Source organism: Polyodon spathula, chromosome 1 (genome assembly GCF_017654505.1).
Source record: "Polyodon spathula isolate WHYD16114869_AA chromosome 1, ASM1765450v1, whole genome shotgun sequence".
In the NCBI taxonomy this organism is placed as follows: Eukaryota; Metazoa; Chordata; class Actinopteri; order Acipenseriformes; family Polyodontidae; genus Polyodon; species Polyodon spathula.
The window spans coordinates 66875081-66897444 of record NC_054534.1 but is presented as its reverse complement, the minus strand read 5'-3'; the positions used below and the strand labels follow the sequence as shown (position 1 = coordinate 66897444).

General features: G+C 35.0%; 1 protein-coding gene across 1 annotated transcript; it reads right to left on the bottom strand.

The window, feature by feature from the left end:
- Positions 1–6136: 6136 nt before the first annotated feature.
- ednraa (endothelin receptor type Aa) lies at positions 6137–21635 on the bottom strand. Its single transcript, XM_041260191.1, has 8 exons — positions 21354–21635; positions 19509–20021; positions 15711–15838; positions 15024–15222; positions 11126–11278; positions 10722–10855; positions 9204–9312; positions 6137–6989 (listed from the first exon to the last, which is right to left on the bottom strand). Exons 2-8 carry the CDS (start codon positions 19983–19985, stop codon positions 6858–6860), a joined length of 1332 nt encoding a protein of 443 aa, XP_041116125.1. The 5' UTR covers positions 19986–20021; positions 21354–21635; the 3' UTR covers positions 6137–6857.
- Positions 21636–22364: the final 729 nt, after the last annotated feature.

The window sequence follows — 22364 nt, the reverse complement described above, 5'->3', positions numbered from 1 at the left end:
ATTCTTTATTTTGCTCTTACTTGAATGTGACCTTATTGTACTGTTATAACTGCTCTTATCTGTATTATGATATTCTGTGATATTTTATAATCTGCCAACTTGTAATGTGATATTTTATAATGTGATAACTTGTAATGTGGGAGTCTGCTAATAAATAAATAAATAATAAATAAATAAATAAATAAATAATAATCTTAAATTGTAACCACTCTCAATATTAGAAATGTGCAGCATGAACAGTATTTCAAATACGCTGTATGCACATATAGAAATAACATGATTAGTGCATGTAGAGGGATACATTTAAAAGGCACTTTCCTACTTGCAGGCAGACGCATGGTTGACAGCAGTGACATAGATAGTATGACTGGTCAAACATCACAGGGCAACTCAGATAGTGCAGGCACTCACAGGGGTAGTAGTAGTAGTACCAACGATACAATTTAAAGTGGATCCGATTCTGCAAATATGCTAAGCAAAGATAGCTAGACCATTTAAATACATGAATTTGTAATATAGAAAGTAAATTAAAATGTGTGGAAGACATGACTTTGCAATGCACATGTTTAATTTAAATGGGATTACATTTATAACATTTAAAAAGTGCTTCATATTAATTATCTATATTCACATTACCTGCTTGTTCAGTGGCAAATGCATTAATCCAAAGTTGTATAATAAAATTCTCTATAAATTATTAATGGAGAAACTGATAATTGTTTTACTCCTATTCTACTGAAACAACAGTGTCTTAAACTCACAGAAAAAAAAATAAATAAATGAATTCAGTGTCATCTCAACTCCGCCTCCTGATGGATCTTTGCAATTCAGCACATCAAAAATAAATATTCACTTGCTTTTGCATGTTTCAATTAAATCAATGTTCTCATCTTAAATTAGTGTGTAGTTCAGAGTTATAAATGGTACTACTTTTGTGGTCCCTTTATTGCTTTTTTAAATGATGGCCGTGGCAGTTCTAGTGTTAATGCCTTCTGTCTAGAAGTAAGTTTGACTAACACAGAGGAGAGCTTGTAGATGATTATAGTTAAGTACTCTGTGTGTGTGTGTGTGTGTGTGTGTGTGTGTGTGTGTGTGTGTTTATATATATATATATATATATATATATATATATATATATATATATATATATACACACACACACATACACACACAGTGTCTATAGAAAGTCTATAGTGGCAATATTTGACTATTCTTCTGTACAAAACTGTTCAAGCTCTGTCAAGTTCCTTGTCAAGTCATGCCACAAATTTTCGATTGGATTTAGTCAGAGCTCTGACTTGGGCCACTCAAGGACATTTACCTTTTTGTTCCTTAGCCACTCCAGTGTAACTCTGGCTGTGTGTTTTGGGTCTGAAAGGTGAACTTCCGTCTCAGTTTCAGCTTTCTTGCAGAGGGAAGCAGGTTTTCCTCAAAGACTTCTCTGTACTTTGCTCTATTCATTTTCCCTTCTATCCTGACAAGTGCCCAAATCCCTGCCGATGAGAAACATCTCCATAACATGATAATGCATCCACCATGCTTCACAATAGGGATGGTGTTCTTTGGGTGATGCACTGTGTTGAGTTTGCGACAAATATTTAGGCCAAAAAGTTCCATTTTAATTTCATCAGACCACAAAACTTTTTTCCACATGGCTACAGAATCTCCTGAGTGTTTTTTGCATACTTCAAATGGGATTCAAGGTGGGCTTTCTTGAGTAATGTCTTCCTTCCTTCTTTTCATACAGGTCAGATTTGTGGAGTGCTTCGGTTATTGTTGTCACATGCACACTTTGATCAGTCTTGGCCATAAAAGCCTGTAGCTCTTGCAAAGTTGCCATTAGCCTCTTGGTAGCCTCTCTGATCAGTCTCTTTCTTGCTCGGTCATCCAGTTTGGAGGGACGGACTGATCTAGGCAGGGTCTTGGTGGTGCCATGCACCTTCCACTTCTTAATAATCGTCTTGACCATGCTCCAAGGGATATTCAAGGCCTTTGATATTTTTTTAAACCCATCCCCTGATCTGTGCCTTTCAACAATTTTGTCCCAGAGTTCTTTTGAAAGCTCCTTGGTGCTCATGGTTGAGTCTTTGCTTTGAAATGCACTACCCAGCAGAGGGAACCTACAGGTACTGCTGAATTTATCCTGAAATCATGTGACTCACTACAAATTCACACAAGTGCAGGCCACTTAACTTGGTGTGTGATTTGGAAGGCGATTGGTTACAACTGAGCTAATTTAGGATTGCTAGTACAATGGAGGTGGACACTTATCCAACCAAGCTATTTCAGTTTTTATTTTTAATTAATTTTCTACAAATTTCTAGAATATTTTTTTCACTTGGAAGTTGTGGGGTAGGATGTGTAGATAAATGAAAAAAAAAAAAAAAAAAAAAATACGTAAAATTAAGGTTAATTGCAACAAAATTCCGTTGTTTCCCACTTTTGAAAATTTGAAAGGGGATACTTCTGATAGTATATATATAGATATATATATATATATATATATGATATATATATATATATATATATATATCAGTTATAGTCAAAAAAGTATCCCAACATGTATTTTTTCAGGGTTTTACAATGTACATCTGTGCATGTTTTGTTCCCCCACCCAGAACAATCCAACAAATCTCAAAAGCTTGCTTAGGAACAAACATAAAAACAAAATGTGTTGCAGCTCACACACATAAAAAGTGTTCATGAAATCATGAAATGTTGTGAAGTTGGTATTTTCCACTAGTACACCAGGCTCTTGAAATATTTTAGAGATTAAACTTTTATTATATAAAATGTTAGTAATGTATTGTAGTATGTTGCTGAAAGATGTTTTAAAAGATAAAAGGACACATCTGGATTCTCACTGCTTAAAGGCAGGTGAACAGTGGGACCACATCAGAGAGCAAACTGATTGCAGACGGCCAATAAACGACGCTGAGGAACTTTCTTCAATTATCTCTGGGTGGCAGGCTATAAATAATTACCCCAAAACAACAATTACATCCAATTATAAACATATTTGCTTTTATAGCTGCCCTAGCAAGCAAACAGATGACACCGGAGTCAGGTTGTTAAAATTAAGAAGACTAATTTTCTGCACGTTCTCGCAAAATAACTTTACGATAACTTTGTGGTGTATTTACTGTCTAGTTTATGGATGTGTGTTGCAGCTTTGCTCTCAGTATGTTCCTCTGTTGACTTTCACGATAGCTAAACTTTGCTGCTGCGTGTTCACCACTTACATTTGCTTGACCGCATGTACAGAGCTCCTCAGAAAGCGTTTAACTCTGCTGTCGTCCTCCTAGTGCAATTTGTTACACTTTTTCCTTTCCCTGTTCTAGCGTGCACACATTTCAGATTACTTCAATAGGAAGCTGTGTGAGGAATAATAACGCATTTTGTCTCCAACATAAAGCCACCCTTTAATCCTTTTGTCTTTACATTATCATTGTTTTTCAGCCTTTACTGAAACTAACACAATACAATAGTAGGTTGGAATTCTTTTAACGATTGTACGGTTTAGATCAGTTTAATAAACCCCAATAATGTTATTTGTAAAGTAGAATTTTTATATATATATACAGCTGACCCCATATGTTGCTGCATTATGGGAATATAGTGGGTTTAGTGTTTCTTTAAAAAAAGTAGATTAAACTATGATTAAATCCAATAGTTGTTTCTTGAGTTGCTTGATTCTATATATTGTAGTTCCATTAAGAAAGTAGGAGCTATTTATCATGTTGGCAATTAAAAAGATACAGATTTGAATGGTAATATATAGGAGTCCATTTCGAAGGCACTGGATAAGCCTGGTATGCATGACTTATTGCCATATATGTTGAAACACCGTCAGAGAAGACACTCAGAATTACTACAATTACGAGTTTTGATCATAGTTTCGCCAACAGCAATTTTTTATAGTTGTATTGATTTGGCAGTTTTCTAATCTGTCGCTTCACCTCTGTGTTGCTTCTGTTGTGTATGGCTGGGTTCCTCAATTGGTGGCTCACTAGAGCCTTCCTATTGGCTCGTCGCACGTCAGCTGTCTTCATGCACAATGCCCCTTTTTTGATGTTTGTTTGAGTTCAATTTGACAATTTCCACTTGCGTGCACAGCTAAAAAAAAAAAAAAAAAAAAAACTAAACCCCAGTGATGCTATTACTTTATGACAATGTGTCATTTGCCACTTTATTCATTTAAATTTTGACATCCTCTGCTTCTATGGTTAATTCAGTGGAGCAAAGTAAAGCCTTTGCAACCTATTCTGGAATATTAGTTTTACACATAGTTTTATGATATAATAGTATTGGAAATTGCTTTCATTTTGCTAGTTATCTGGAATTGTGCAGTATGTGATTGGAACAGAAAAGTGAAAGTAGTTTTTGTATTAATTTAAAATCGCTAGCAATGTACTTCAGCTTAGTTGTTGTATTAAGTTATGTGATTGCTTAACCTATTATGTTTGACCTGTTAGAGCAATACATTTTTTGTTGTTGTTGTTTTTGTTTTTTTAAATCTTGCACAACACCAGGTTTTTGTCTCCAGTTTATTATAGAAAGGCTTGGGAAGTTGAGATGGGCTCCTGTATGTTTTTAAATGAGTAAGTGATGGTTTTATTATAGAAATACATTAAAAACTTAAGTGCATATGTCTATACTTTATTTTTCATATGATAAACTATATGATAATTTCATATGATAAAGTATTTTTAGGAAAAATTGGCAATGCAGCCACCATTAAGTGTTCAGACACAGGGAATAGGCCAAAGAAACTGAGCCTGTCAAAGATCTTTTATTTGTTCTTAAAAAAAACCTGTCTGGCAACAGTAAGAAATGCACCTACGGCATGCCTCTCAAAGATGGCATGTTTATCATGCCATATATTTAATTTAAAAACTTTTCATTTGTATTTAAACACACTGCAGTTAGAACACGCATATTAAGACACAGCGCTACACTTTTAATCAGGAGCTTAATAAGATGCTTATACAACACAAATAAAGCCAAGTGCAAGTGTAGTGTTGAAAAGTTCTGTTACTGCATGTAAAGTGTGATTGGACAGTCAGATTTTCATGACCATTTAAACAACCCCCCACCAGTACACACATCATGAGCACCCTGTGGCCCCCCAAGGTTTGGACATTGCCTTATCTGACCCGCCAGAGAATGTTATTGAGTACCCATGGTGAATGCTCACTGGTAAATCCATCTGAGTTACGTATGTGAGCAGGAGGGAAATGTAGTTCTGAGTGGTCCATGCGGGTACATGTGAAGCCATCTTGAGGCAGGGAATGCAATTTAAAAGTTTAAAAAAGTGGTCAAAATGTAAAAAAAACAACAACAACAAAAAAAAACAGTTGTAGCAACACATAGGAACATGTAACACAATAAAATAAAAAGGTCCTTATGCACCGTTTAACTCCTTATACAAGTTTAGCATAGTAATTTTACAATTTTTCCATGATTTTTCCATGGTTACTCATTTAACATGGTTTCCTGTGTTTAATATGCTTTACCAAAGCTTTACACTGCTTACCTATTCTTTTCACTATATTTTATTACACTGTGCTATGCTTTTATTATGGTAAAGGGACTATGAAGAAGGAGCACAAGCCAAAAAAGCTAGGTCAGGTTTAAAACCATCCTTTTTGCCTTCAACTGCCTAATGCCAACAGTGCCAAATTAACGGGTGCTTCCTTTTATAGATGGACTACTTATCCTAAATTTGTTAGACAGTGACAGATTCAAATTAAGTCTCTCAAAGGTGAAATGTTACTTAACAGAATTCACCTCTTTGAGCCCTTGTGTGTGTGATACTTGCAATGTGGTGTAAAACACGCTAAAGAAATTAACACAGTGTAACATCTTGATAATACTGATTTATAACTGAGGAGTTATGACAGTCCTCACACAGGAGTGTAAAGGTGAATAATGGCACCTTGTTAAATAAGGGTTTAACACAGGCTGGTCTTGGGTTAATATAACACTGCATCACTTTGACATTAATATACATAACTAACACCTAAACACACATACATAATATTAATACATTTCTGGTATTATACATATCAGTTTAAAGCTATGGCATCCAGGGAGTATCTGCAACATACATATTAATATCTTTCTAACACACACACACACACACACACACACACACACACACACACACAATCTCGTTCCCTCTCTCGCCCCAGTGCACATGCTATGTTTAAGAAATGTCTTGATTCCATTTACTGTATAAGAATTAGAAAAAGACAAGCAATGCACTTCAGGGCTAGTTATTATGTATTGCTGAGGTTCCCCTTTGTTGCACTGAAGAGCAGCAATGGGTCAAACACAATTGCCCACAAAGCCTTTTGTTTAATCCAGAACCACCCACTCCCACACGGTTCCTGCTGAAATGAAAACAAAGCTGGTGACATCAGATATGACGCAATTGAACCATAAATCTCTTGTAACCTCTGAGAATTCTCCAACTCAAACCTTCTTCTGCCTGTAGTCTAATTACTAATTAACATAACTGATATAAAATGCATATGTTTCTATAAACGCTAAGTGAAGCACTGACAGGAATTCAAGGGCTAATACTAAAAACACCAGCATGTTTCCTTTGCCTTAAAATCTATGAATGTTCACATCAAGGAAAGACAAACACGTGGAGCAGTTTCTTAATAGCTTAGGATGTTTTGGATTTTTACAAACCCATTTGCAGCTGATACTTGAACCTGAGCTCCCTGGCTTTATTATGCAGTGCATATTTCCAGTCAATGGCAACGTTTGGTTAAAGCTGACTTCATAACAACTGGGTAAATGCTATCTTTGTGTGCTGTGCTGATGTGTAGCGTGACCAGTTCCTTTCAGTTTTCACTGTCCTTGCGTGTGCTGCGGTCTGTGTTATGGTTGTTAGGCTCCTGGATTTTATACTGTAGGCTTGTCCCATTCATTGGCACCATGCTCTTCGTTCTCTGACACCAACAGCACAGACATGACTGCAGGGCAAATAAAATAAGACATACCAGTCAATCCTTTCAGCTGCGTAACTTTCTTTATCTGCAATTGTTTTCCTTAATATTTAATTAAACAATTTCTAGCATATTGTAAATTTGTTGCCCAACCTATGTATTACAGGAAGCCGACAAATAACTGAATACCACTTGAGAATTAGAACTACCATAAGCTTTGAACTTCAGATAAACTTATCTGGAGATCTCCTTGTTTGGATGTGTCGACTCAGAACGTCGATCTAGAATCAATGATGTTTAAGGAAATGTTCAAAGATATGCTGAAACACACATTTTAAACATCCTCACTGCTGCATTATAAAAGCACTCTACAGCTTAATGCTATTTTATCGACTATAGATTACCTGTAAACAATAACGTTACACCAAATGCATCCCGAGATAATCGTTACAACTTAGCAAAGAAAGGGACAAGGACATTCTGTGCAATGTGGCGTTTTCTTTAGGTTGAGTATAGCCAGTACAGTACTCAGTGTTTGTTTAAAACAAGATTCGAGGCATTTTGAAAAGGCCATGCATTAAGAGTTCCTTTAGTTCTGCTACAAGAAATGCACAATATTCCCGAGGGAAATGAAAAATGGATACAGGTTGCATGTTTTCAGTCACACACTGGTACGGCAACAATGTACAATTTAAAGCGTGACCTTACCTTGCAAAATGACATCATAAGTCAATTAATTGGCTTACGCCTTCTGATTAGGGGTGGGCATTTCCATATATTTTAATAATCTAATACATGTAATTTACTAAACGATTACACTATTATATGTCACTGTCTAAACAATAATGCGTGCCGTACATAAAAAAACTAAATTGAAGCAATATGTAAAAGAAATAATAATCGCGGTACTATGACGATGTTTCAATAAGTAACGCTTTTTATTAACAGGAAGTGTAATACAAGCAGTTAGCATAATGACCAATTTTATATTTTTATATTAAATGTGGTACATACCTTCTGGTCCTGGTATACGTTCTGCTTCATGAAGCCACAGAAATAATGTAGCACAGAGTATGACATCATTTAATGTCATTAACTAAAAGTCAAACATGTTTTTCTTTTTTTTTTTTTTTTTTTTTTTTTTTTTTAATTTACCCTGTCCTTCAACAGTGCTGATAGTCAATGTATCTTTAGCGATCATTGCATTTGGTGGAACGAACTGTAATAGCTTGTTGTGATTTAACGGTACTTCTGCAGCTTGTGCAAGGCATACTGCCAGTCTCGCAGTCAACAGAGGCCGAGGCTTGCTGTTAGGCCTCTTTCTGCAGATAGGTGGTTATCATACCCCCTCACTTTTTCATTATTTCACATAGAATAATCTTTATGCATGCATCAGCTACAGAAACTGCCCGCCCTAGAAACCGAATTTACGCCACCGAGCTAGTCTTTAATTGCAAAATGTGAATTTTACTGTTTTTAGTGTACACTTTGGTAACATTTTCGCAAACAAAACTTTATTTTATTTTATTCTTTGAAATCACACCGGAATTTTTCAAATATTGATTGGCTGCAATCTTATTCATGTTCTGTTTGGTACCGGTTTGCTCATAATATTAACCAAAGCGGTTTAAGTTAACTATAAATAATTATACCATGACTGTTCACAATACGGCATTGTATGATATCTCTCTTTTTTTGTAAAATGCCTCTATTTTGTAGTCTCTTGTATAAATTCAATTGAATAATTTAATATAGTTTTAATATGCGCAATGGTGCATTCCAACCACCTTATGCGCAATGGTGCACCACCACCTCCTGTCAGGACAGTCCTCGAGCTCGAATCTCGAAATATATTATATATTTATAGCGGGGGGGGGGGGGGGGGGCCTATAATCTATATATATATATATATATGAGATATAATATATTAGTATATATATATATATATATATTAAATATGCTTGGGCGGCATCGACAGGCTTAGCGTGGTTATGTGTCTGTTCTGACCATTTATATTTGTTACAACACACGATACATTATACGTTTATTAATTTTTAATGATTAACGATATACTAGTCGATTATTCGAACAAACAATTACACGTGCACATCCCTAATTCTGACAGAATTTTCATTAATATACGATTATCACTCTAGAACTGGCCATTTAATTAGTGAATGGAAAATAACTATTCATCTTAAGAGAAGTGGGTGAATGGTAGAGAAAAAAAAAATTACATACCTTGAAACAATTTTTAAATTTCTTGCTCACAAAATACAGAGCTATTGGGTTTATAAAGGAGTTTACTGATGCCATGTTAATGCTAACATAGTCCAGTACCAACAGGAAGCTAAAAGAGAGTGGAAATAAAGCACAATTAGTCCCACTAAATTAGTTTGTTTCAGTGGCAAAAAAGAACATCGCCTCCTGGAGGTGTGCAAGCCTGCTAAGTCATGGTGCAACGATAATGCAACCATTTGCGGTTTCCTCTGTAGCTCTGGTGGCACATAACATGGCTTCTCACTAAATACTAGCACTAGTACAGCACATACAGTAACGCCACCAGCTGTAACAACATTCAAGAGCTGTCGTGGACCATTATGACTGGAATAAAACAAGTTCACTAATGATGACTGAGGTTTGGACTCAAAAACTGCTGTGGTTTCTTAACATTTTCTTTTGTGATTTTATTTATTTATTTATTTATATTTTTTTTTGCTGAGGTAGGAAGTTTGGTTTGATTTGGTTGTTGCATATCTCTTTGCCATTTTAGCTTGTTTTCCAGATAATTTTTTTTTAAAAAGTCCATTGCTATGAAATCTAAATACCATACTGAACACCCAAGACCGACCCTTCTTGACTGTTTCGCTTTGTTGTAATAAAGAATGCTTAGTTGAGAATTTTTTTTTTAACACAGCATTTTTCAAAACAAAGAAAGCAGCATTTAATAATGAGATGGAAACAAGAAAGTTTAATTTGATTCTTTCTTATGGCTCTATTGATCATTTTAATTGCAGTAGCGTTTGGTTGTAGCTGTACTCCCCAAACTAATTTAACTTCTTAAATGTGGAGAGCATGAGACAGTTTGATCTGCCAATTTAATATTACTCTGTAACGTTCACATGAGGTTCAATGATTGCGTAACAATAACTGTGACCACCATGTCCACTGCCATGGTCCGGGTTTAAACAAGGAAGTAACTTTTATAATTGACCACAAAGAAACATGAAAAACATAAATACAAGATACAAGACATACTATGACATAAGACAGGCAGAGAACTATGTCCAGGCTACATCTAAGAGATTATGATGAGGAGAGAGGCGGTTTATTGCAGAATGGTTGCATTTTTACCTCTGATTTGGCAAGTAAAACACTGCACCCCAAGCTAAAATACTTATTCAACATTTGAAGTACGCTTTTCCTGCTCACCATTCCAGTGTAAACACCACAAGAGGCACATCTGGTAATGTAAACACCTGGAGTTAAGGGGATGATGTTTTGCAAATATGTGGTCTACTAGAACAGCTTGGAATGCATTTTTATTATTCAGATTTTTATTAACAACAGAAGTGAAGCCAAAAGAAATCTTACAGATTAAACTGGGGGTGGGGTTGTAATTGCCTGTGAGTGGCTGAAAAATAGGGGCACTGTCTGTCTTTGATTTACCAGTATATCATTGTATTGTACCAGTGAACAACTCTTTGGTTGTACATATTGTTCATTTAATTCCAAATTCACAGTAACATTTGGACTTACTTGAGAAGCTCACATCTCCCTGTGTCACCATCTCTGTACACCATTTTCTTCAATATTCTGCTTAGATGCAGTGGGAACCAGCACAGTGCAAATATAAGAACTAAGCAGAACACGGTCTTTGCTACTTCCCGTCTCTGAAAAAAAGAACACAAGGGATACAAAGCAGAGAGCCTGTGGTTTGAAATGTTTATATTAATATGTTTAGCTCCTATTGTTTTAAAACCAATTTTACTATAATTTATTTGCTTCTTTACCATTTCCTATTAGTTTAAAACATGTTAAAGGTTAACAAAGAAACTTTTCAATAAAATGACTCCAATTAAGCTAGTTTAAAAAAGGTGTTTCTTAAAATAGTGTGACCGTACAGTTTTTAAATCCTAGGTATTGTACAGTAGGTCTTTTACCTGTTTCAGATGCTCAGTTAGGGCAATTCTCAAGCTTCCTTTCCTGTTGTGTAACATTTCACATGTCATTAATGTGTAGAAGACTGCTGTGCAAGCCAGAGGCATGCAGAAATAAAATCCGAAGAGCCACCAGTCCTTCACATTTTTATAAAACTAGAAAAAAATATAAAGAATTCAAATAAAACATTTTGTGGAGTCAGTGTTGAATATTTATATATACAATGTTTCAATAAAAAAATATATATACATTTACCCTGCTAATGGCAATTTTAATGTAATATTAATTATGTTTATTTTATTTCAGCATTTTTCTATGTCAGACAGAATTTTCAGTTAAAAGTAAAAACTGCTTTTAAGCTTCAATGTAATGAAACACTAATTTAAACCAAATGTTTTTTTTTTTTGTTATTTTGGCTCTGTAAATAGGCAACCGATATGAAAGCTAATTATATCCTACTGCTTAAGTGAAAGTGCCGGGGGAGGTTTACCATTTTTCAAAGGAGTTGAAAAGCAGGGCAACTTTGGATCACAGTCCTTTGTAGATAAGCAACAAAACATTCCATCTACAGATATGCATGTGTTTCAAGAGGTACATGCAATCTAAAAACCTGCCTCTAATTAACTGCTAGGAACCTGCGCACACCAAAATTAGTAATCTGCTTTTTAAGAAATTTACTTGCATTTTATATTTGTCTTTATTTATTTATTTGGCAAAACTGGTAGCACTGTTTGGAGCACAAAAGCTGAATCCACTCCAGTTTTATTGTTTCACATTGAAGAATGCAGTTTCATTTTTGGAATCCACATTTATGTAAAGGTAAGAAATTCAGAACCGATTCCAACTGTAGCACATCACTAAGCTCATCTGTTATACTGACTCACTCATTGTGAGTTGAGAATTGTTATTCTATGGAGAGATGATACTGAAATGTTTATTTTCTTTTATATATATATATATATATATATATATATATATATATATATATATATATATATATATATATATATATATATATATATTTCTGTAGGATATGTGGACAGCTGTCCTGACAGCTTGCAATATACAGTATATTCAAAATGGAAAATTAAAAACAGAACATGTTCAGCAACAAGGTTGGTAAAACGTTTATCACAATGTCCTCAAACGTCTGTATCCTGACCACCTGCATTCACAGATCAGCATGTCCTTCCTGTATAGTGCTGACCGTTTCCTTCCAACAGCTGGCATTTGATAGAAAGTATTATTTATGGAAATGATTTTAAAGATACTACAGAGGTAGAGTGAATAGGGGATTATAGTTTACATTGCACAGAATAACTAATACATTACATTCACCAGATTTTTGAGACACTTCAGCATAATCCAGTGGTCAGTAGTATCAAAGGCAGCAGACCTATACTGAAAGTGCACCATCACCAGCGTTCAGAAGATCATTTACAATCCTAACCATAGCAGTTTCAGTGCTGTGTACGATTCTAAAACCAGACTGAATTTTTTCCAATATACTATTTTGAGAAAGATGGAAGAGTAACTGATCAACAACAACTCGTTCAAGCAGTTTAGCCAAAAAAGGAAGCTTTGATATTGGTCTAACGTTACCCCCCACTATCAGGTCAAGCAATATTTTTTTAGAATTGGCTTAACAATAGCTTGCTTTAATACAATAGGGACAAAACCCGTCAGAAAGTGACATGTTAATTATATTAAGATACAGGGTATCTACACACAATTTAACAATACTAGTAGGCCATGGATCAATAGCACAGGAGGAATTTCTGGCCTTATTAATTAACCTATGTGTATCTTAAAGAGAAATAGGCGAAAAAAAATCTGACTAAACAGAGGCAAGGGAGTCAGACAGTATGTGCGTGTCAGGAACGGAATTTGTTGATTGAAACGACCCCTTATAGTATTTATTTTGCTGCTGAAATACAAAGCAAACTCCTCACAACGATCAAGATTAATGTCAGGAGCCAAAGAAAAATTTTGTCAAAGGTATTAAAAAGAACTGGGTTTACCCTGTCCCTTTTCAATGTTAGAATAAAAATTCATTCTTGTTTTAAATAAACAGAAATGGTCTGCATAAGAGAATTGTTCTGGATTGACAATATCTGTTGACATTAACATTTATAGTGGTATTCTAACAGACAATGATCAATTCTGATTATTTTCAAAGTAACCAATGAATTGGGTGTTATGAGGCTATTGGTTCTCAGGTGTAGATATGCAGTTGTAGAACTGCCTGTTTTTCGGAGGTTAGTGTAAAGTAAATGGCCAAGTGGCTATTGCAGGTTGCAGGAAAGCCAAGATTTAAAAATGCCAAGAGTAAGCTTTTATTTAAGCCTCAGGTGGAAATTTTTAGTACAAAACAAATCCTGAAGTCTGTCTTCTACAGATATTATTCACTGAGCACACAGCTACTCTGTCACTCCAGCCTCACTGGAGTCTCAAATCAATCTCCTCTACACAGGTACTTATACTCTCCCTTATCACTAGCCCCTCCCCAGGACTAATCCATCCAATAAACATTTGAAACTCGCTAGTAACAAATTGTGTCCTTGTAAATCGTATCTGCACTTACTCATTACTAAACACAAACATATAGTTACAGCGGTAATCTCACAACTAACTTATTGTATATTTTCATAGCAATTTGTTATTTTATATTTACAATATTATTTACAAACAACCAGTACTAAAACACAGTCTTTAGGGTCATGTCCTTTTGTTATACCATGATATTCGACTGAGTGTATTTCCCTTTCATTTCCACTCCATCACAGTTAGAAAAAGGACTGTTTTTTTTGTCACAGACATGTGCGCTCTTCCTTTCTCAATTCTCTCAATAAGCTGTCTCTTAACATCGGCTCTGAACACATACAAGCAATAAGGATGAGAGACCTTTGAAAGCTTCCAGCCTGCCATCTGTTGAGAACAACTGCTTGTGTCCAACTTTCAACACAGAAAGCTTATTTCTTGTATCCAGCTGTACTTTTCTACCACCAATCTAACAAGGCCATCACCAGGAATTCATTAATCTGAGGACATCATAAGGAAAAAAGGAAACCATAATTGAAAACACTAGGAACAAAATAATTCTTTGGACTTTGCAAAATCGTTGAAATAGCTTTATTACAAGACTTTTTCTAAACCTATTTCTAAAATGAAAGTTTGGAAACTATATGACAATTTTTTTAATTTCTTGGTGCATAGAACTTTTGTAACATTGACATAAACAAAAGTAATTTTACTTTAAAACTGAGTTATCTGATTTAATTTTTGGATGTTAAAAGAACTGTTAAGATATGATACTTATTAACTTAATGGAGAATATTGTTTAAAATATTAAATTACCTATATACTACGAAAAACATAAAAGGATAGATTGAATTTATTTTAATCTTGGTATTTTAATAAGAGTTAGATAACATTTTCAGATGCTATAGTTAATTTATATACTAACCTATGCAGTAAATATCCACTACACCACAGAAAGTAAACAGGCTGAATTTCAAATATCTAATCAAGCAGGCAGCTGTGCTAGAAAAAGACCTGACAATAGTTTGAAATTGAGACAGACTTGCTGGTTACCTGGCTGCTTTACAGCACCTACTGCAGGTAAAAATAAAAGTGTTGGTAATGCAGACTGAAGACTTTTATAGCTAAAGAGTTTATATGGACTATATTTTTTGAACCAGAATTAGTCGATTGTCTGCATATGTGAAATGCCCTACAATTTTCCTTTGAATCCCTGTGCATTAGGCAAGAATGTGGGTAAATTGCACATTCTCTTTAAGAGTGGGGGCAAATAGAACACTATTTTTAGAAATCGGGGTAAATAACACATTCTTTTTAAGAATCGGGGTAAATAGCATATTCTTTTTAAGAACTAAATACCATCATAAATGATGATTTAGGATAGAGCATGCAGGTCCTGTGCGTCACATTATTGTACTCGAAGGTGACCATGTCAAAGCCGATAGCCTCGGGCACAGCAAGGACGATGGACAAAACCCATATGGAGAAGATCTCAATGGCCGTCAGCATTGGAACCCCAACCCCCTGGACACGACTCCAGGAAGCCACAGCTCTGTACCTGCAAAAGAGATCAAAGAAACGTTAAAGGCAATACTGGTGTCAAATTAAGTAGGGTCTCGTTTATAATGCATTTAAATGCTGTTAACACTAGACAAAATGACTGCTAACTGATCAAAACAGTTTCCCTCATCAGTATTAGATGTTTTGATACAGTACTTTTTTCATGTTGCAATACAGTTGCTGAAGTATTATTTTACTGAAGATCTTAATTATGATGCAGGTTGTCAATTTGCCAATACAAATCTCTTATATATAGAATAATACAATTGTCCTGTTGGGAGACTGAATAGCCATCCTGCAATCCGATAGTGACTTTAAGGTTAGGATTAAGTTAAAGGTGTTGGCTAAAATTGTGATTTAAGGTTAGTAATGGATTCTTTGATCCTAGAAGCATGGATGTTTCTGGAGTATTTGACTCAAGACTAAGCAAAACTGACCAATAAAAACAAGAGTGGATGACTACTATTAAACAGTAGACAATGGTACCTGTCCACGCTGAGAGCACAGAGGTTGAGAACAGTGATTCCCACTGATGCTTTCTGGAGAAATGGCACCAGTTTACAAAGGAAGAGTCCAAGACCTGAGTCTTCAAAGGGCCACTGCTGAGCCATTAGCTGGGGGAAATAAGGAAAAAGCCATCATCAACAGAAACACCAACAATGTCCTACGTTCTTGCTACAGAAAGTCTTAGAAGACATGTTATTGCTCTAAAACAAAAGAAAATAGTTCATAAAATCATGCACAAATACATGACTGGATGCCTGGAGTGTAACAAAACATCCTAAGGTAATTCACACCCTATACATCACTGTGCTAAGGTGCTAAAAAAAGAGGTTCTTCATCTCATAGCATTATTTACTTACAGTATTAGAAAATGGATCAGAGATTTTCTTTAACCTGATTGGTCAATGCAATGGCTTGAACCTCTGATAAAGGAGCTTGAATGTTATCTTTCAAACTATGTTTAAACACTTGTCCAAATCAAGCCGCCCAAAAATATGTAAGTACAGTATTCTTGTATTTTACCTTTTTCTGCTCGATGCAAGAAAATCTCAGTTGTTTTACCCCTGAATGTTTTCTGTCAATGTAGACTAATTCTGCTTAATTCTATCTACTTAAATTCTCCAGAATTTCAGTGCGTCAACTGAACCTAGATGGTCAGGGAGGCAGTCAAGCAGAATGTCACTACTGTCAACCTAGGGCCCATTTCCCAAAAACAACTTTAAACTAACCAGCCTTGTAAGACTGTCATAAGTGCAATTGTAGAGTTTCCCGAACACCATCGTAACTCCAGTCGCTCTTGAACAAATCTTGAGTTCACGAGTGATCTGGCGTGACCTTGTGCGAAATCAAAGACAGAACTTAGCAAAGGCTGCTATTCAGAGGATAGTTGCTTTGAATCATCAACAACACCACAGACACCCTTGTAGTCAGCTCGTTGCAATAAATGTTCACATAAACAAAATCCTGCCACTTGTTGAGAACGTTTGCCTCGTGGAGGACCAGTGTTTGAAGCATTTACTGTGATTGCAATACTTCTTTTTTGTTGATTTGTTACATTATTTTTTAGTTTACGGAATAATATATCCTTGTTTATTTGTACTTCATTAATTAATATTTCTACCTTATTCTGGGTAAATATTTTCAACATTTTCAACTAGTGGTTCATTTTTCATATGATTTACAAAAAAAAACTAAATGTTTTTGATAATATATATTATATATATATATATAATATTATATATATATATATATATATATATATATATTTTATAATATAAACAACTCATTTTTATATATAGGCTACTCCATAAATTAGTTTCAAATGTGTTTCCCAACAAAGTCGTGAAGGAGCTTTTCAAACCCTAACGATGCACGTGAACATCACAAACAAGCTGCATTTTCACGTTTTATTTTGGAAAACTCAAATCAAGAGAGACTGGAAGCAGCCTCAAGTTCATCATAACAATGATCGTGAGTTCCAAGTACTTCTGTTCTCGGGAAACGAGCCCCTGAACAAAACTGCTCACTGCATTAGGATGTAGTTGTTGTCTTTCATACCATATTTTTGAAAATCTGAACGTAGATTCTTTTTTTTTCAGTACACAGATCCTGCATTGTTAAAATCTATTTAAACTGCTTTCCTCCTCAATTTCAGAACCTGGAGTTTGTCCGAATTTGATACAGCCTGGGGCTTCACACTGGCACTATCGCCATAATCGAATATATCAAGATTAGGAACATTTAAAGAAAAGAAATCCAAGAAAATTGATTATCAGTTTAATGTTGTATGATTCTATTTAGTTTTTGTTGGTGTCTAATTAATAAAATAATAATAATAATAATAATAATAATAATAATAATAATAATAATAATAATAATAATAATAATAATTAAAAAAAAGCAAAATCTCTAAGGGGCCTAAATTCCTTGGCCAGTTTGGCAGTGAGTTTTTAAAGCTGTTGCTTAAGACATTTTCTAACTGACACATTGATGAATAGAGCCCACTGTTTCCTTAGTACAATAATCACACTATGCATCAATTGCAAACCCTCATTAAGCAGATGAGAAAAGTTTAATGAGGACCAGACCTTAACAAAACAGGCTTTCAATAAAGTGTGACTTAATGTTTTGTGAATTGAGATTCACTGTTACCGGTAATTAGAAAGGAGTCATACTTTTATTTTTACTCATAAGCAGGTTAGTGTCTAACTGTCTATGACCAAGTTGAGTTATGTCCTTTAGCCTCTGATTTATAGTACATCTGGCTAAAAGGTTTGATGATTTTGTGAATCAGTCTGAATTGCGAGTGTCTTAGAGGTTGCTGCTGGAGGCCAATTGTTTTAAAGGTGCAGTCCAGTTGTGCTATGCAGAACTGCCATTAATCTGTTCAGTGTTGTCAGATCTATAGCTATGTAGAGGTTTGTAGAGGTTTTATTTAACATCCTGTAATCAACGAAACTACAAAATGATATCGCAAAAGTCTAGAGGAAGCCATAATAGCAGTACAGATTAGATTTCAAAATGTCACATTTTTCAATTTTGGTCAGACTTTTGTTAAGTATTTGGAAAACTACAAAGCTGTATTTAACTCAGTATGTCATCGTAACATTATTTGGCTGTTTCATTCGACTTTATGAAACAAAATGAATTAATTCTATAGTGATACAAAACTTTTGGCCATAGCTGTAGATGTGAGAGCTACCAAAAAAAAACATCTAGAAAGTAAACTTACTTCACAGATTCAGGACTGTAAGTAAAAGCCTGTATTCAGTTGGTGAAGGTTTTGTTGTTTTATTGACCAAGTTTTACTGAGTTCCTGCTAAGGGTTTTACAAAGGGTGAAACTGGTGTAGATCTTGTGAACAATCTGGAGTAGTACTGCAGTTTATGGTCATATTCTTGCAAATGAAACCTAGGGTGACTACCAAACCTAAATCATAAATTCAAAAATCTTTTTAAAAAATCAAATGAAACTAATGAATGAAGAAATCATGTTGTAAAAATATGGAAAAATTAAACAGACTATCTAGATTTTAAATATATGTGCATTTATTTATAACAATCTTTCAATACTATTTCTTGTATCAATCTTTAAAAACAATCCAACAATAATTGAACACTAGTTATATACTACAGTGCCACATTTGATAAAAGCTGTCCTAAAGTGGCAGCATGTGACAGTTTAATAAAGAGTATCTTGTCTTAACTTAGGGATCAATGATTACACATTGGCTTTTAAATATAGTCTAAAACAAGAGAGGAAAAGGGTTGGTTGGGCAACTATAAACAAACCATACTTTCGATTATACTTTCATTTTGTCAATACTGTTCTCATAACAGTGTCTAGTGTAGTGTTTTGGTGTCATTTTTAAATTTCAAGGATGACATTAAATCATAAATAACTGCACACTTTGGAACAATCTCTTAGACCAGGATTCTTAATATGGGTTCATTAGTGCTCAGCAGCAATAGGGTTACCACGGCTGCTTTTAACAGATTCTACAACTGCATTTTTGCCCTTCTAACTAGAACTAGAAAAATCCACTTAAATAAACCAATTAATGTAATATTTGGACACAATATATCATGTACTGTACTGGTAACATATTTGCATCAGGGGCTGGGGATAGATCACAAAAAAGTATTTGTGATAGGCCAGGCACCTAAAAACGGTAATTATAAAGCTAGAAAATACAAACAGATAATATAATACTAAGTAAAAGATACATTTCTAAATATTTAGACCAATTTTATGTAAGATTAAAATAATTTTACTTCCTACCTTATAGACCGTGATAGGGATAGCGATAGAAATGTAGATCAGATCCCCAAGAGCTAGACTGGCGATCAGTGCATTGGGTCCATTCCTCATACCTTTATTCTGGTAGATAATCCTCAACAGGGTGGCATTCCCAACCATACCAATGATGAAAAACAGGCAGGAAAAGGTTGTGTTAACATACCGAAAAAAGACTTTGATCTTAGTTTTTTGGTGGCACATTGGCAGATAGTTTTGTCTTGGCGCTGTTGTGTTATTTTGGATTTGCAGACTTGGAGAAATTGTCGAAAAAGTGCTCAAAGGGGTAGAGTACGTGCTGTAGAAGCTCAGCTGTTCAGCGATGTAGGAGGCTCCCTCTGTCCCATTGAAGTCTCTCAAAAAAACACTGGTGTGCTGGCACAATACACTGCTTGTAGAAAGGAACAGCACCAACAACATGCTTACGCCTATAGATACCATATTGATATTAACAGAATGCATAATGACACAAAATCCCAGATCCTCTGAGCTTTTCGTCTGAAACAGAAACACAAAAAAAATTTTGAATGTGATAGGGTCTGCACGGAACATTCAAATAGGAACATTAACATATTAACATATCATTTATATTTAGTATGTATTGTATATACAGGACATGTTTGTGATAAATATTACCTATTAACTATTGGGTTTGTACTGTAGTAATGTATACATATATTTAAAGGTATTTTTTATAGACAATTATTTTTCCCTGCATGTAATATACTTAAGGGTACAAAGACTTTGTAGCAGTCATAGCTGTTGATCAATGTTAAAATATAGCACAAGATGTTATTATGCCTTTTTTCAGCTGTTAAGTGTAAAATTTGTTTTGTAGCCCATATGCTATGTATGAAACACATGTAGCTCTTTAACACTGCATTCTGTGGGAACTTTTCTTGTTATTCTGTACAAAGAACTTATCCACAAATCATATGCTGCGCACATTGTTGGATCAGTGTAGTGATAGACACTTGCAAACTTCCTAAGCTACTAACATAAATCGGTTAAAAATTATTCCCCAGTCTCAACGACAGCCTCCACTTTAAGAAAAATCTAATTACTTTTGTTAGAATGTATTATCATTTATTGTGTATACAGCAAGCATGGTGTTGCCAAGTTTTATGAAACTAGCTGTTTCATCTGTGTCCCAGTGTGCCATTTCCTGTTTAAATAATAATAAAAAGATGTATCACCTATGACTGCGTGCTTTGTGCAGTACTGAATTGTTCAAAAAGGGAGATTCTAATATTTTGTTGCTTTACAGGCTCAACCACTGCTTACGTCTTTGTGGTTTTCTCAATTTGCCTCTCCCTTCTGTTTGTGACTTTTGGGATTTCACAATACCCAAAACAAAAGCAATATAGATCGATACTTAAAAAAAATAAAATAAATAATAGAGTAGTCCAAATACATTTTCCCTTCAAAACCAATGCATAATACTCGCTATTCTTAAAGACTGTCAAATGTGTGCTATAGGGAAATCACTACTCATTACTACAAAATAAGTGTGTGCTTGTGTAGAGTATACATTTTTTAACTATTTGAACATTCAACATATCCCTGATGTGTTAAATAAGGACAATTAAATAATTCTCATTCAAGGTTGTGCCATTGTTAATAGATCAATAGATGGACCCAATTCGTTTTTTTCCCACAGAAAACTGTATATCTCATGCAGAAATCTTCTTACCTGACAATTCTTAACGATTCAACAGATATCCATTAATCTTACATTACTGATTAGGATTAGTGCAAGATTGATATGCTCTGTGACAGAACTAAACTGACATGTATTTGTAAATAATAAATGCACTGGTTTTCACCTACCTTTAATACAATGTTCTTCTCTTCTGGGGAAAACAAAAAGATGAAGTTTCAACTAAAGCCCCCCACACATCTGTATCATAATACATATGTAATTAACAGACTATCAAAGTATATGAGTATCCCACTTGGTTTCTGAGTCTGCTCTGAGGTGCTGAGCATTGTGTCTCCTGGTTTTCCTGTGGAGTTTTTTTTTTCTCTCCTCAGAGTCTGTCTCTGAGTTGGAGTGGAGCAGTGTGACTGGGTGGAATTGTGAATCTCCACCTCCGCTATACAGCCTGGGCCCCCAAAGGAAGCTCCGGCCCTAACTTCACTGCCTGCTGACAATCCTCACAAAGTACTAGCTCACAGGCATATGGGAACAAAGGGAACATTTCCCTCTCAGATCATGTTTGATACCACCATTTCCTCTGCTAAAAGCAAAAAAAAAAAAAAGTTGTATGACCACATTTTTTGTTGTTGTTTTTTTTACGTCCTTTCAGCAAAATGCATCCCAGGACATTATCAGACACAAGACCGTATTCTCCCCGAGGTTTAACAATCGAGTTTTAAACAGCTTGGTTCTAATTACTCTTTATTATATTGCACTTGTAACTTAGTCAGAGCTGTCAATGAGGTATTGTTAATGAACTATAGGTCTGATTTGTAAGGTATGCTGAAATTCTCCCCCTTATTTTTTGCAGGTCCTAATGCAGCAGTGCTACAGAAATGAGTACTTGTACTTGTAGCAAAGTGTAGAAGGTATTGTGCTTTAGATGCTGTCCTTCCAATGAAGCACTCAATCAAGGTCCTCTCCTAAGGCTGGAGATGCATGAGCAATGTTTTAAGCAATTTTTTCTTGGCATCACAAATTGACAATAAAATTGACCGTGTGCAACTAATTGACATTTCGAGTTGTCAATACATTTCCGATTGGCAATCAAGTTCCTAGAATAGACCACTGCTCTATTTTCAGCAATTCAGTTACCAATTTTCTATGTGCCTGTGTGTGTTCAACCCATGATATTGCATTTT

What these genes read in the sequence shown, in the direction of transcription:
- ednraa (XM_041260191.1), bottom strand. Translation starts at nt 19,985, where the DNA reads ATGCATTCTGTTAATATCAATATGGTATCTATAGGCGTAAGCATGTTG. An exon ending in TGTGCTCTCAGCGTGGACAG is followed by an intron (nt 15,223 to 15,710) that starts GTACCATTGTCT and finishes TCTCTTTTGCAG; the next exon opens with GTACAGAGCTGTGGCTTCCT. An exon ending in TAACTGAGCATCTGAAACAG is followed by an intron (nt 10,856 to 11,125) that starts GTAAAAGACCTA and finishes TCTTTTTTTCAG; the next exon opens with AGACGGGAAGTAGCAAAGAC.